The sequence below is a fragment of the Fonsecaea multimorphosa genome (assembly GCF_000836435.1).
Source record: "Fonsecaea multimorphosa CBS 102226 unplaced genomic scaffold supercont1.18, whole genome shotgun sequence".
Classification (NCBI taxonomy): Eukaryota; Fungi; Ascomycota; class Eurotiomycetes; order Chaetothyriales; family Herpotrichiellaceae; genus Fonsecaea; species Fonsecaea multimorphosa.
Genome location: NW_015971652.1, coordinates 574736 through 589675, shown reverse-complemented (window position 1 = coordinate 589675; position 14940 = coordinate 574736). Strand labels below are relative to the sequence as shown.

Sequence of the window (14940 nt, the reverse complement as noted above, 5' to 3'; positions counted from 1 at the left end):
TGGAGTTGAGCGGTTGCAGCTGCAGCGGTCGCTAACGCCTCTACGGCAAGGTCGCAGTCTTGTCTCCGCCCACATGGGCAGCTGCAGGTAAATCTCGACTTGGTGTCTGGCAGATAAAGACAACATTTTGAGTTGCAGCGAAAAGTTAGAAAATCGTACGTGCCAGGCTCTTGGGACAGGACTTTTGCTCCGCCTACCAGACAGGCAAAGGATCGGCGACACTGGTATGTACAGAGTAGAGGCCTGGGAGAGTACATGATTGTGGCTGAACCTAGCCTTGTGCCCTTCCACCCGTTTTAGTCATGCACAGCTCTCGGTCGATCAGGCTCAGAGGAGGCTACTCAAATGTGTTGTCTACGACACGTATGTGTTCTTCGAGTGGTCAGTCGCGGGTCCTCGCTCGCTACCCCGTACATTGCGGTTGATTGTTGGGTCGAATCTGCGGAGTAGTCGTCCGGACAGTTGCGGCTCGGTTGACGTACTGGTAGAAACGTTGTTCTTGTAGTTGGCAGCCGAGGAAAACCTACCTAGGTAACAAAGAGGGAATGAACTCTCGAAAGCCGCTTTCATCGGCTATGCACAGAGCTGCAGCTGCGATTTCTGGCGTGATGCAGACCAGGCCTAATCCATCCACCACCACCACACCATGCATGCAGGGAAATGTGGGAAACACCCACCTCCTTCGTGGCTGACCAGCTGGACGTATCAGATTCAAGGTAGGTAGGAGTGAACCTGCTCCCCCCTCCCTGGGCTTTTCTTATCGTGGTGTCTCGGGCGCAGGATGAGACACGTTTTCGGGAGGGAGATGCCTTCCTCAAGACCGGAAAAGCAAATACGATGAGGCATTGTCGATCAGACAAGCCTGCAACGACATTGGCCGTCTTGCACAGGCAAGGGATCCATCCGCCATGTGAACAGAGCCTGTCTTTCGCTCGGAAAGGCAGTCCTCGACCAGCAGTCCCAACTTGCAAAGGCGGTATTTGCTTTTTTCAGAACCTTTCTGTTTGTCGTCATCTTTTGTGGGTGGAATTCCCTCATCCTGAACACGTCTAGAAATCTCGTGCTGCTGGAGCCACCAAGAGAGCTCGTGCTGGGGATACCAATTCCCCCACAGGAAGTCAAAGGTCCACACAGGAGCTTGTGTCTTGTTGTTTGCCCAAAGGGACCACCAGGACTTGGTCACTTGATGCGATGCAAACCAGCTCTTCCTGACCGCCTCTGGGAGGACGAACGTTTCTTTTGCAACGGCGAGGAGGGGTAATCCGTTCAGTAGGGCCAGTCTGCAAGTTTGGTAAGTGTCCAGAGAGGGTCGACCACAGCCATGGGCCACGTGGAAAAGTCATCCCGCGCGCCCGTCAGGCTAACGAAGAACCACAAGGGCCACCCAAGGGCTGACATTTCCTTCTCTGGACTTGAGGCGTCAACCCCCTGCAGCCGCTCCCTATGGGCCCCTGTAGCCTCTTGCTGGTCGGATTCGTGATGACGCCTGCCGAGCAAAGCCACCACCGGTACCGCTTCGCACTGGGTTCGTCACGCCTTCATCTCCTGTTCTGCTTCGGGATAGTGACCCCTGAGATATTAACACAACCAAGTGGCCGAGCTTGGAAGCGAGGTGAGCCCCCTCTTCCTGTACGAATATCGTCCCCAGACAAGCACTGGCAACAACTTCTGTTTCGGCCAAAAGCGCAAATTGGAGGGTCCGTGTTGGAGGGTCAGAGCTCGAGGTCACAACCAGCAACGCCAAGTCACTCAGTGCCTTCCTCACTGTCACGTCTGTCGGCCGGGAGAAAACGAGAGGGTAAGACAGTCACTGGGGACGTGGTTGAACTAATTTCTCCTGAGCTGAAGGTCCGGAAGTGGCAGTGTCAATGACAAGATGAGCACCTCAATTGAGGCACACAAGCTTCAACGTGCCCGCCAAAGGCAATCGTTGCTTCGAGATTAGACTCAGCCAGTCTTCCACCAACAGCGTTTGTGGCGTATGACGAACGAGGTCGACTCTACTACTCGGTAAAGCTTTCTGACCGTTAGAGTTGCAGGCTAATCACGTCAATCGACGGCAAATAGGACGAAGTTCGCTGCGGTGGCCGGGTGGAGGGGTGGTGGTGGACGCAATTTGCGCAACAGTTTTAGGGCAGCAAGGCCACAATCCGAGCGACTTCTGGGGGCTGGCGTACAAGCAGACGAGCATGGATGGGCTACAGGTACGGAGTAGCGGTACAAGCACAACCGGCACTCAGATTGGAATAATCAAACTTTGATTGTAGCAGCACCGGCCAGGTACCTAGGTGACTAGGTAGTGTATTGGACTTGACACACCCTGAGAAACGGCAAGCAGTGTGGCATAACCATCCGCAAGGAGTTTACAAGGAGTTACGTACAGAAGCTACATAGCCCTCGTCATTTCGGCAGCCCTTGTATCCCAAAAAAACATCCTCGTCTATGTTGTTAGGCGAAGCTATTTATGATCAGCGACCAGGCAGCCTTGTCGTGGCCCTGTCAGCCCTGCGACCTGACGATCCTTGTCGGAATTTGATGAGAGCAGAAAAGGGAGATTCGCGTGATGCACATCGCTTAGGTACAGCCCTGTCTCCAGAACCTGCTGCCCGTCGTCATCATCATCATGGCTCACTACCTCCTTCAACCGAGCAATCCCTTCCCTTCAGTGATCCAACGTTTAATTTCGCACCTCGTCCCAAGCTGCGCATTGTTTCTAGAAAAACCGCAAAGCCGGGGATTGCCCCTGCGAAAAGGCGGTGCTAGTTCAAGCGAGCCTTGTACTTGGGCATGCCCTCGATGCTGACGTCAACCCTGAACAAATTTCCAGCAAATTTGGCCGAATCTGGGTGCTTGTCAGGCTCCTGCTCCGCGGCACTAGTGATGAACAATTCGGTGCCCGCAAAGGTAGGGCAGGTGATATTGCGTGTCGGGAGGTGGATGACGCCCGTGACGGCCCCTTGAGGCGATATTCGTATGACCTTGGAACCCCCGTAGCAGGCGTGCCAGATGTTGCCCTCGACGTCCATGGCGTGGCCATCCGGGTGCACGCCCTCCTCGTCCAGGTGGAAGAAGACTCTCTTGTTGGAAATGTCCCCCGTTTTTGGGTCGTAGTCAAAGGCATACACGTTCTGAGGCGGCGAGTCGGTCAGGAACATGGTGTTGTCATTGGCGTTCCAGGTGATGCCGTTGGGGATGGTCATCTTCTCGTGCATTGTGTGCAGCGTACCGTCGTGGTCGAGGCGGAACAAGCAGCCCTCTTCGGTCAACTCGGCGATCGTGGGGTCAACGAATGCCTCGACCCAGAAACGACCTTGAGTGTCGACTGCGCCGTCATTCGAGCGCATCCTAAGGCGCCAAAAGTGAGTGACAGAACCTCCCCCAACCATCTTGCCTGAGGGTAACTCTTACCTTCTCGCCTTGTCCTCAGCATCTGGTCCTTTCCAGTAGTTGGCGACATATTCATGCTCGCCGCTTTTCAGGTGAAACTTGGTGACGCCGTCCTTTGCGCCGGCCAAGATGACTTCGGAAGGATCCACGCCCTCAATATTTGCCGTGACACCAATTGGCTGCTTGGTATCGATGACCTTGACCGACTCGGGTCCCTTTGCCAGGTCGATGATGAAAAGCTTTTTATTGTTGATGTCCTAGATGTCAAGGTCAGAGAGCCTCGAGACAATGGGGATGGTCTTTTGCTCACGAACCATATACCGCAGTTCATGTCGTTCTTTGGTATAATACGGCCCTTCGCCCAGGCTACATTTCGAGGGATAGTATGCCTGAACCTCAGTAAAATTTTCGAGGAGACACAGGCAATCAATCACTGGAGTCAACTAACCTCCTTTACAGTCCACTCTTGTATACCCATTGTAGTGCAGCTGATTGATCTTGATGTGTCCCAGTAGTCGTGAACCTAAATGATTTGCTTGCAGGTGGTACTCAAAAGCGACGAAGGTTACTTTCTAATTCTTGATAAGACGGCATGTGTGACAGCTTTACATCATCATGATATAGGATGGAGCGTCTTTTCTCTTGCCAAGACCCTCAGTTCAACGGCCCGTACAAGTCGATTTCACAGCATGCAAGGGCTGAGCTACGTTACATGGCCATTGGCTTTGGCGCACGCCAGCTGGTCTCAACAACAGTAGAACTGGAGTATCTGCCGTCAAGCACCCTCTCATACTGCGTAAATCTACTGGGCCGTGCCGAAGATGACCCGGAGCTCTGCCGGAATACCTCGTATATAGCCTGTTTACAAGATTGGTGGCTCCCGGCAGACCGCTTGATTCACGGTCCGAGAATCTGAACCCTCAGCTTGCTATTGATATCTTCATCCTGTCCACTCCAAAGTGCCCGAACCCTGGACCCTAAGTGGCGATCGATCTATCTCGATGTCCATTCTGCTGCACCAAAGAATTTTGCCCAGTTGACCTGTCCTATACATCCTCTGTGTCCTTGATTCCCTATTCTGTAAGATGGGCAGCTCCAGTGCACAAAGATTACTTATCCTCTGCAGTTGGCTGACCATTGAGGGAGTTCATCTGGCTTGGAAAGCGCAGACCCAACAGCAGCCTCGCCTCCGCCGAGACAACATAGACTTGTGCTGTCGCTTAGCCGGAAGATGTTGAGTGAAGCAGTGTGCCGAGCTCAGAAGATCGTATCGTCCTACTGCGCGGTTTCCAGAGAACCCTCATGCTCGCGCAGCAGGAATGATAAAGGCTTTGATTGCCAGTGTAGCATTTCCGTCGTGTGACCGTAACAGCTCGGTAGCCTTGGTCTTTGAAAGATCCAGCTCTTCGACCTGTACCGTATATCAGCACCTCTTGCACAGTCCACAGATACACCCATATTGATACGCACCAAAAGACTCACGTCCTCGGCCGCGATCTTGACCTTCTTTTTCACTTCAACCTCCTTCTTCGCCTGAGTCTTGGTGGTGTCGTCCTTCTTCTTGCCGACGCCACTGGCGATCTCCAGTCTCGACATTGCTTTTCCCAGCGCCTCTTGGTCCGCCGCGGAGGGTTGTTTCGAGCCGCCCTCCCCATTTTCGGTGGACATCTCGTTGGCATTCAGAGAATTGAGCGCCGCAGCGGCCTTGCGGTCCTCGGCATTGTTGGGGAGGTTCTGGGACGTTTCGTCGTCTGCGGCGTCCGCAGCGGCGGTTGAGGCCGATGGGATTGGTTCCGCCATCTTATTCTCAGGGATCCGATGTTTGGAGAGACGGAGGAAATGGTCTTGTGCGGTGCAATATGCCGTGTTGAAACTCAAGTCCCGCATTCAGCAGTTAAATAGTCCACCGTTGCATGTCGCTAGCCGAAAGTGGAATAGCGTTGTATCATTACCAACATGCAAGATCTGGAGGACCTCGAACTTCCTTTTCACCCACATTCGGTCACAGGAAATAGGGCCAATCTTGATCTTGAATAAAGATGTTTCTTCATTTGCGTTGCTGAGCATCTAGGGAGTCTACGAGTATCCTGGCCTACGACCACTGTCCCCATTTTCTACCAGCGGTGACTCATCCCTAGTATATCTTTTGCATTGCTGATTCCCTCGGACGCCGTCTTCTAAACGTGCTTGCAAATTTCAGTGATTGTGCTCAATAGCATAGTGCTCTTTGAGGCCTGTCATACCTGTATAGGGACAAATATTCGTTCCGAGGAGTCAGCCTAAGGACATCGACAAAAAACCTATTAGAGCCTCTCCACGATGGAGACAAACGGCACTCCCAAATCCGCCACAACAGGACCTTGGACGCCGTCCAGCTGGAAGACCAGACCCATCGTGCAGTCGGTCCAGTACAGCGACCTCAAGGCTTTCGATGCCTCGATCCACAAACTCAACACACTGCCGCCCTTGGTCACGCCGCAAGAGATTGTGAAATTGAAGAACGAACTCGGCGAGGTCGCGAGGGGCAATGCCTTTTTGCTCCAGGGAGGCGACTGTGCCGAGTTGTTCGACTACTGCACGCAAGAGATGATCGAGGCCAAGGTCAAACTGCTCCTGCAGATGTCGCTGGTCCTGATCTACGGCGCCAAGAAGAAGGTCGTCCGCGTGGCCCGCATGGCCGGCCAGTATGCGAAACCGCGCTCGTCCCCCACGGAGATGGTCAACGGGGTCTCGATGCCCAGCTTTCGGGGGGACATCCTGAACAGCTACGAGGCGGACCCGGTCCTGCGGGAACCCGACCCCAAGAGACTGGTGGACGCGTACTTCCACTCGGCCGCGACGCAGAACTACCTCCGCGCGGCCCTGGCGAGCGGCCTCGCCGACCTCCACGCGCCCCTCGACTGGAGTTTAGGCCACGTCCGCGATCCCACCGTGCGGGACAAGTACCAGGTCATCGTGGAGCGCATCACCGACACGCTGGACATGATGCGCACGATCGGGCTGGACACGGGCGGCGGGTTGGAGACGGTCGACCTGTTCACCTCGCACGAGGGGTTGCTGCTGGAATACGAACAGTCGCTGACTCGGAAATTCAAACACCCATCAAACTACCACCAACCCGCCCAACATCGCCCTTCCTCACCTGTCACCAACCGCCAAACCATCCAATCCAAGACCCGCAAAACGTCCTTGCCAACCCAGCTCCCACCTCCCCTGCCACCCACAAAGGGCTACTACGACACCTCAGCCCACATGCTCTGGATCGGCGACCGCACACGGCAACTCACACACTCGCACGTCGAGTTTTTCAGAGGCATCGCCAATCCGATCGGCGTCAAAGTCGGTCCCAGCATGCCCGCATCAGACCTGGTGCCGTTACTGGATATCCTCAACCCGGAGCACGAGGTCGGCAAAATCGTCCTGATCACCCGCTACGGCTGCGACAAGATCGCCACCCACCTCCCAGCGCACATCCGCGCGGTGCAACAATCCCCCCATCAGGGCACCGTGGTATGGCAATGCGACCCGATGCACGGCAACGGGCGCAACGCCACAGTCCCCGACTCCTCCTCCTCCTCTTCTAACACAACCACAATAAAAACGCGCCGCTTCTCCGACATCCTCTCCGAACTCCACCAAGCCCTGCAAATCCACCGCGCCGAGCACTCGTACCTGGGCGGCGTGCACCTCGAGCTGACAGGCGAGGCCGTCACCGAGTGTCTGGGCGGCAGCGAGGGTCTGACCGAGGAGCACCTCAGCCTCAACTACGCGACCTTTTGTGACCCGAGACTCAACGAGAAGCAGGCCCTCGAATTGGCGTTTCTGGTTGCCGGGTTCTATAGGGAGTAAGGATGGGGATGATGCATGTGTGGTGCATACATACATGCAAAAGCGCATCGTTGACGATATTCCCTTGACCCAACAAGGATAATAAGTATAAGTCGGTTCAAAAGGGGGAGAAAAGAAGGACGGAACAAATGACTGGATCAAATCAAACCAGATAGAATCAATGAATGATCAAAGCTGCTTTGCTTTGCTTCTTCATATGCATGTTCATGTTCATGTTCATTCTCAAGCTCAGACTCAATCTCAATCTCAATTTGACTCCCCATCCCTTCCCATCCACAGTCCCATTCGGCCAATTAACCACTATGATCCAGCCCAACCCGTAATGCTTGGTGACCGTAACGCCAAACTCGCCAGACTCCTCTCCAACCCTAAGACACGACCATTTGCAAGACAACACTCAGCTTCTATACTTCAAAACTTGCTTTCCGCCAACGAATAACCACATCAAACAGTTCCTCGCTTACTCCTTTCTCAATGGACTCCCGAAACGAGGTTGAAATCCCATCCCGGCGACACCCACACCCAGAGTCTTCCTCCTAGCATCCAGCAACCCTTTGCCCGATTTGCCCTGCATCTTGACCTGGAACTTCTTCCCACCATTTGCTTGTGGTTTCTCTGCAGCAGAGCTGCTGGCATCATCGTCATCACGGTCGAAGATGCTCTTGTTGATCTGCTTGGGCGGAGCGCTCATTTGCACCAGCTCTCGTCCTTTGGCAATGAGGTAAGGAGTCAACGGCGTGGCAGCCGTGCGAGGGTCGTAGTCCACATCCAAGGAAACAGACTTTGGCGTCGACACGTCTGTGGTTATCTTTCTGGACTCGACTGAAGCAGGCGTCTCACTGTCCTGCTGGGCCATCAGAACACCCACATTGGCTGTATCACCACCTCCCCAGACTGTTGCTGCGGTTGGAGAGTTATACGTCGAACTAATTTCCGATTCGTCTCCGGCGTCGACGCCGCTTCCGAGATGGTCGACGCGCCCAAGTACTTCATTGCCTCTAACGGGCGTGTTAATCAACTCCGTCTTCATCTCACCAGTCAAACCCGCATACTCGGCGGAGAGGCTTCGTCGTTGGTGCTCCCTGCTTGCAGACAGAAGGCCATTTTCGTTGACGAGCATTCTAGGCTCCATGGACTTGCGTCTCCTGGATCCACCGCGAGGCATGATGCTTGCATCAACAGCGTATGCAGACTCATCAAGCCACTTGACTTCCCGCATGCAGTCGAGGACCCAGCCGACCCCAACGCAAAGAACTTGGCCTTTGGCTGAGCGGACCTTCTCCAAAGTGCGTTTTCCACCATCCTTGTAGACGACGTGTGTGATGCCAACGTTCGCAATTGGCCCATCCGAGTCAGAGGGGCCATAAACAATGCTAGCTCTGGGATTCCACCTCCACTCTTTGACCACTCGGGCCCCCATAGATGTAAGCAGGTCGATGTAGAAGGCCGAAGCGTCCATCCCTTCGCTCGTGTGGATATCGGTATGGACAATTGCTCCATGGAGAACCCCGGTTCCGACAGGTTTCAAGGGATTTCGGCCTGTCTGTGGAGTTTTGGCCGCAAACTTTGGCTTCTGTGAAGTGCCAGGCGTTTTGGCTTTGGTGACAGTTGTAGGCGTCTTGGACGCGGGAGTAGCTCCCTTTGAGGGCGTGAATTTTGGAGTGGCAGAGACCCGGCTAGTACTGGACTTTGTGCTCATAGCGTAGCGAGGTGTTGTGGCCGCTTTTGATTGCGCGCTGGCAGGAACAATGCTGCTTCTCTTCGATGTGGCAGCTGGTGTTTTGAACAACGCAGAACCAATACTCAGGACACTCTCATCCTGATCAGCAATTTCCGCCTCCTCAACATCGTCGGACATCAGCTCTTCCTCCGGCAAGTCGAACCCATCAAGCGTGCTATCGCCAAAGTCCTCGGCGGTGAAACTCATTTGACCAGGTGTCGTCAAACCCGTGGCGAGTGAATTTGCTGGACTCGGTGCCGCGCTACGAATGCGCCGCTGAGGCGACATGACCGACGCCACATTCGCCTTCGGAGTTGCAAGGAGGTCCATATCAAATGAGCGAGCTTCAAAGCCGGAACCTAAGCTACGTCTTTTGACAGCTTGAACGTCCGAAGAAGAAAGCGACCTTGGTCTTTTTCTTTGCACCTTAAGCGGCGACGGAGCGGGAGGCACAGCTCCTTCAGGACGAAGCGGGACCTTCGACACCACAGTATGAACATATCTCGGGAGACCTGGATCTGGGCGGACCGGAGTCACGCTGAAATCCATTTCCTGAACGGCACATTCGGCTTTGGCTGAAGTACGGTCGTTCTTGAAAGGCGACGTCTCGATGCTGGCTGCAGTGACTTCAAACAACTGGTCCTCTGCATCCAATGAGGCGTTGATGGCGCCTTCGTCTTCTTCTGCATGCTCAGGAATGCTGTGTTCATCGTCGTCGTGAAATTCTTCGGGTTCATCTATCAACTTGGCGTGGCATTCAGCGTTCTCCTCAGTAGGCATATCTTCCATCTCGACGGTATCAGACTCCTCTGCCGCAGAGTGCTCAACAGGAGCCGTGTTTTCGTCACCGTATGATCCGGAGGAAGTTGAGACCGATAGCACAGATTGCTCTTCGTTGACTGTCTCAAGTATAACAGTGGGGACGGTCACGTTGGCCTCCTGCTCGTCGAGAGCAGCTTCTTCGCCATGCCCTTCTTGAGCTGCAAGGTCTTCAGCTTCATGTGCCAGAGCCTCGAAATCGACCATGGCGGTATCGGACGCATTAGTGAAATTGACCAGGTCAGTCGTCAACTCTGTGCTCGTCTTGCCCATACTTTCCCCTGATGTGGCCTCAGCTTCACTGTCGACCTCAACTTCCATTTGATCAGGATTCTGATGCTCCGAAATATCTTGCGAAATCAAGTTGTGAAGATCCTCCTCTTCCGCCGCAGCAGCACTAGCTTCTACCTGGTCTTCAAAGTCTTGTGCAGCCATCCCATCGGCGAAGAAGTCTGGTTTCGTAGGGCTCTCAGTCATTGAAGGGGCCAGAGAAAACCTGCTGGCTGTTGACTTTCGTTTCGAAAATTCACGGCCTGGAGTATTTGGCCTGCTCAGCTCGACTGAGCCAGAAATGTGCATCTGAGCAACAGGCGAAAACAGCCCCCGTGACTTGGAAGCGACAGTGGGCTTCTTCTCGGGACTGGCAGCATGCCAGCCTTGGACTTGCGCCGCCAGAGGAGTGAAGCCCAAGTTTTTCGATGCGCTCTCCGGGACGATTCCAGCCGAGACACGAGACCGAATTTCGGCACTGCTCATGCTAGGCCGGAAAATGTGTCTGAAAACTCGGTTGTCTGGTGTATGATCTGCAGCGAGCTCATCTTCAGACTCATCGTCGATTTGTCGAAGGCGGTTGAAGATAGCGTCTGACATTCTGGGTTTCTTGACAGAAGTCTCGGCAGCTTGTGGGATATCTCCAGTGGCTTCAGCCTGTACATCGTGGGGCTCAACAATGCCCGTTGCCTCCTCTTCATCTGAGGTGTCGCCAGCTTCAAGTTCTGGATCCACAATGGTCTCGTCCGCGTCAGCTGCGCGAACTGGAGCTGTGTTGTCGGCGCCATCAACTTCCATACACTCTTCATGGTTGTTTTCCTCCGCATGTGGATGTAAATCACCTTCAATAGGCGCATCATCCAGAACCATCTCCTCTGCTGGAGCCTCAACAAGCGGGTTCAGCTTATCAACCTTCAGAGGACTTCTAACATTCAGCACGGACTGATCGAAATCCACCTCACCGTCGAGTTCCTGGACTAACTCGTCTTCACTCATTCTGTACACCCTGGCCGACCGCTGAGGTGAAACAGATGATCTGAAATGCGAGGACGCTGCCACTTCTTCGCTCTCTTCATCTTGCAACTCTGCCTCGCCATGGGCAGGTGATTCCGATGAGTCTTGCATGACAGTCTTCCTGACCGAGTGTGATAGCTGAGCGGGCGTCCTGTCTTTAGAAGCCGAGAAGAGGCGTCTAGCAGGTGAGGACAACAGTGAGGCCTTGAGTGGAGTGGTTCGCGACTTTACGGCCGATGGGGGAAAGACGATTCTATCGGACAAGCCTCTCTTTGGGGATTGGTGGAGAATGGATTGTGTGTTGGAAGGATCCAGAACCAAAGAGCCGCTAATATGGGTGTCTGGCACACTGGCTCGGAAGATTGTAACGCCCTCTGGAGCTCGTCGAGGAGACTCCTTCAGCGAGTCCTTGACTGGAGAAGCCGGCCGTCGTGGCGGACTCAGCATGCTCATAGCCCCGGACGCATCATCTTTCAGTGGTGATACCAGGTGGAGCGCGGGTGAGAAGTCGAGTCTCTTGACGGGCGATAACAGTCGAGTCGCTGAAGCCCCGGGTCCGCGCTTGGGTGAGAGGCTGAGATCTCGGACTGGAGTCTTAGCTCCGGCGAGTTCATCTTCCTCATCATCGTCACTATCGACGGGCAGTGCTTTTGCGACCTGTGTAATCTTCTTGGGGGTTAATGCTCGAGGGTGGATCTTGCCGGTGATCTCAACCTCTGCTTGAGGTTTGGACTCTAGTGGTTTGACTGCAGGCGTTCCTCGAGTGGCTTTTGTCGCTCTACCAGTGGCAGGCTTCCGAATCGGTTTAGCACGCATGCCGGTGGCTGCCGTCTCGGTTTTCTTAGATCCAGCTGACTGTGGCTTTGTGCTCTTGGCCTTAGCCATGGTTCTGGGGAGTTTGTTCTCTTTCTCATCCTCGTCTTCAGGAAGAGCCTCGAAAGTCACCTTCTTCTTCTTCGAAGGGACCACAACACTGACCGCAGGCTCTGCAACAACAGATGAGTTTGTGGATCCGGCCCTCGCTCGAGTCTGCCTAGTGGTGACAGGCGCAGGCTTGGTCTCTTCCACTGATGGTGCAGCAATCTTCTCCTTCTTCGGCCTTCCGCGCGACTTGGTTGCTGTGGACGTGGACTCTTGAGGAGCTTCTTCTTCTGGCTCCAGATCATTCTGCGCAGATCGTCCTCGTCCTCGCTTTTTGGGTTCGGGGTTTGTACTCTCCAAGTTTGCACCCTTGCTCTTTTTCCCAGACTCAGTTTCTTTCTTGCTTCGTAGCGTAGCAGGCTTTGTCTCCTCCCGGGTGGCCTTTTCCTTCTTTGCCTTTACAGATGGCTTCTTTTCCGGCTTGACTTCTTCCGCAGGCGGCGGTGCGGCAGGCTCAGTGTGAGGCTCATTCTGAATAATCGGCGTTACCTTTACTCGACGTCTGGGTGCTGCTGCGAGACCGGCAGTCGTGGCCGGGACTGAGGGGTTTGCCGTGGTCCGCGTGGACGTCCTCGATGGTTTGACTGGTGGCTTGGTAACTGTGACCTCTATCACCTGTTCTTCTTCTTCTTCATCGTGATCACTGTCATCCTCTTTTGCAGCCGCCACCGCTTTAACAGACCTCGTGTTTGTTCGTCCGCCCTTTGTCGCTTTACTCGCTGTTGTCGATGCCGACTTCTTGGTAACCCGGGACTTTGCCTCGAGAGCCTGTGCCCGACTTGTGGTCGGAACGGCAGAGGCTTTGGCGGTTCGGCGCTTGGATGTTTCTTCGGTGTTTGTGGTAGCAGCGGTGTCGACGGCGTCAGCTGCTCGGGCGCGGGTGATGCGGCGAGGTTTCGCTGGACTCACGGCTTTCCTCGGCGCCATGGTAGGCGGCACTCCCGGGTTGCAAATACCGGAGAAATCACGCCTTGTTGGAGGGAGGCAGACGTGGTGTTGAGCAGTTTGGGAAAGCACGAATCCACGCGCAAAGCTGTCGTTAGTAAGTAGTGAAATAGAGGATGGACGAGTGCGGGGGAGACAAGGGAAAGTCAATGCAACAAGCGTTTGTTTACATTCGAGATGTTGACGTGGCCGAATCCGGATTAGTGCAGGGCATCTCACAAAACAAGCACTTTTATTGGCTGTCGAGCCTGGGACGAGGCTGATCTGAAAAAGATCATTCACCTCGTCTGCTCCAAGTTCTTTGGGCTCTGAGGCATGTTTTTTCATGGATTACATTCTCATTAGTGGTCGTGTCTATAACGGTTCATACCTAATCAACCCAACTTTTACCCCATTCAATGCACACCATTTTTACGTACATGAGTATGGACATCGCCTATTATACCCAAACACTGCGCTTAGCAGCTCAACGAGTACAGCGGCGTGGTCGGAGGAGGCGAACCGGCGCCCACGACACCGAAACTTGGACTGGCTCCAGTGTCCTGGAGGATGTACCACCAAGTGTTGATGCCTTCACCAAAGGCAGTGCACCCGACCTCGTCATAGTAAGTCTGCGCATTCTGGACCGAAGCAACAGCTTCATTGCTGTTCGCACCTGACACGGGCCACCCGGTCTCGGTGATCCAGACAGGCTTGCCCTGGGCGGCAGCAGTGGTGTCGTCATAGTCACCCCAGAAGGTAGCGTTGGCGTTGTCGATGCTGTTGGCTTTGGTGGTCTCGTACCATGGATATGCGTCGACACCAAGAAAGTCGCAGGCTCCAATCAGATCATTCTGGCTAGAATTGGTCCAGACGTTATACGTGTCGACGTGGCCGACAGGCTTGCCTGCCGCCGAGGTGCCGGCGATGGCGGATCGAACTTGGTTGATATAGTTGATAATTGTGGCTGGACCCACTCCCGCGCCGGAGTTGTTCTCGATGCCGATGGGGGTGATGCGATAGATATCTTCGCTGCCCACACTGATGCCGGCAATCAAGTCAGTAAAGGCGGTGCCATACTGAGTGATGGCGGCATTGAGCGCAGCGAGCTCGTTGGCGAAATCAGCATCGCCAGCCGAAGCCCACAAGCCGAGCAGGAGTGATGTGCCGGTGTCGATGGCTGCGGGGATGGCAGAGATGGGAGTGTTGGTGGTTCCGTCTTGGATCATGGTGTACAGACGAGCAGAGGTGAAGCCTAGAGCCTTGGCCGAATTGAATTGGCCTTCGAAGCTGGACTGGTCGTTGCCAGTGGAACCATAATTGAAGCCTTTATAGGCAGCAAGGGTGGAGGGAAGGGCAGCCACAAGGGCGAGGATCTGCGAGGTACGCATGTTGTAGATATATATGCAATGTATTCTATTTTCCTGTAACGAGTGTGAAAAGTAGATGGATTAAAACGAAGTTGTTATATGGTCGCAAAAATCAGCAAACAGGGCAGGAGCACGGCAGGCCACGAATAAATGCAAAAATCGCAAAGGGACGAGGATGGTTGGGGCAAAGCTTGAACAGTCGGGGAAGGTTCTACCGTACCACATCCTGACTTCAAGTGGCGGCGAGATCGAGGCGCAGGGCGCAGGGGAAGCAGATGATCAGTGGTGGTCGTCGTGGAGGTGGAGCAGTGGTGAGCGAAAAAGCGGCCATTCGATGGAATTGTACGAGCAGGCAGGGCAAAAGAGGGTTATGCTTGTTCCTCGCTTGCGAAGGGCCACGCAGAGACTGACGGGCGACTGGCACGGATGGGAAGGGGAAGCAAAAGGAAGAAGCCGTTGCCGACGATGGTGGGCAGGCAGGGTACCTACCTACCTACTAGGTACCTAGGTAGGTAGAGAAAATTCTGATGGGAATTGGTGGATCGGGGCAATGGTGACGTCTACGTCTACGAGGATACTACCGCTACTGCTACTGTAGGTACTCCGAGCACGAGGTATTCGCTATACCAGCTGTACCTGCATCATCACACCTAGGTAGGTTCCAAA

The 14940-nt window shown here is 54.3% G+C and overlaps 5 protein-coding genes across 5 annotated transcripts; 1 reads left to right on the top strand and 4 right to left on the bottom strand.

The window, feature by feature from the left end:
* Positions 1-2759: 2759 nt before the first annotated feature.
* Positions 2760-3865, bottom strand: Z520_08359 (uncharacterized protein; the record flags this gene model as incomplete). The annotated part of the gene is made up of 4 exons (XM_016778856.1): positions 2760-3345; positions 3409-3644; positions 3702-3776; positions 3836-3865. 4 exons carry the CDS (start codon positions 3863-3865, stop codon positions 2760-2762), a joined length of 927 nt encoding a protein of 308 aa, XP_016630227.1.
* An 822-nt stretch (positions 3866-4687) lies between these two features.
* Positions 4688-5187, bottom strand: Z520_08358 (uncharacterized protein; the record flags this gene model as incomplete). The annotated part of the gene is made up of 2 exons (XM_016778855.1): positions 4688-4798; positions 4858-5187. The coding sequence occupies 2 exons, from the start codon at positions 5185-5187 to the stop codon at positions 4688-4690; spliced, it is 441 nt and encodes a 146-aa protein (XP_016630226.1).
* A 519-nt stretch (positions 5188-5706) lies between these two features.
* Positions 5707-7236, top strand: Z520_08357 (uncharacterized protein; the record flags this gene model as incomplete). Its single annotated transcript, XM_016778854.1, has 1 exon — positions 5707-7236. One exon carries the CDS (start codon positions 5707-5709, stop codon positions 7234-7236), a length of 1530 nt encoding a protein of 509 aa, XP_016630225.1.
* Positions 7237-7696: 460 nt separating this feature from the next.
* Z520_08356 (uncharacterized protein) lies at positions 7697-12907 on the bottom strand (the record flags this gene model as incomplete). Its single annotated transcript, XM_016778853.1, has 1 exon — positions 7697-12907. One exon carries the CDS (start codon positions 12905-12907, stop codon positions 7697-7699), a length of 5211 nt encoding a protein of 1736 aa, XP_016630224.1.
* Positions 12908-13383: 476 nt separating this feature from the next.
* Positions 13384-14295, bottom strand: Z520_08355 (uncharacterized protein; the record flags this gene model as incomplete). Its single annotated transcript, XM_016778852.1, has 1 exon — positions 13384-14295. The coding sequence occupies one exon, from the start codon at positions 14293-14295 to the stop codon at positions 13384-13386; it is 912 nt and encodes a 303-aa protein (XP_016630223.1).
* Positions 14296-14940: the final 645 nt, after the last annotated feature.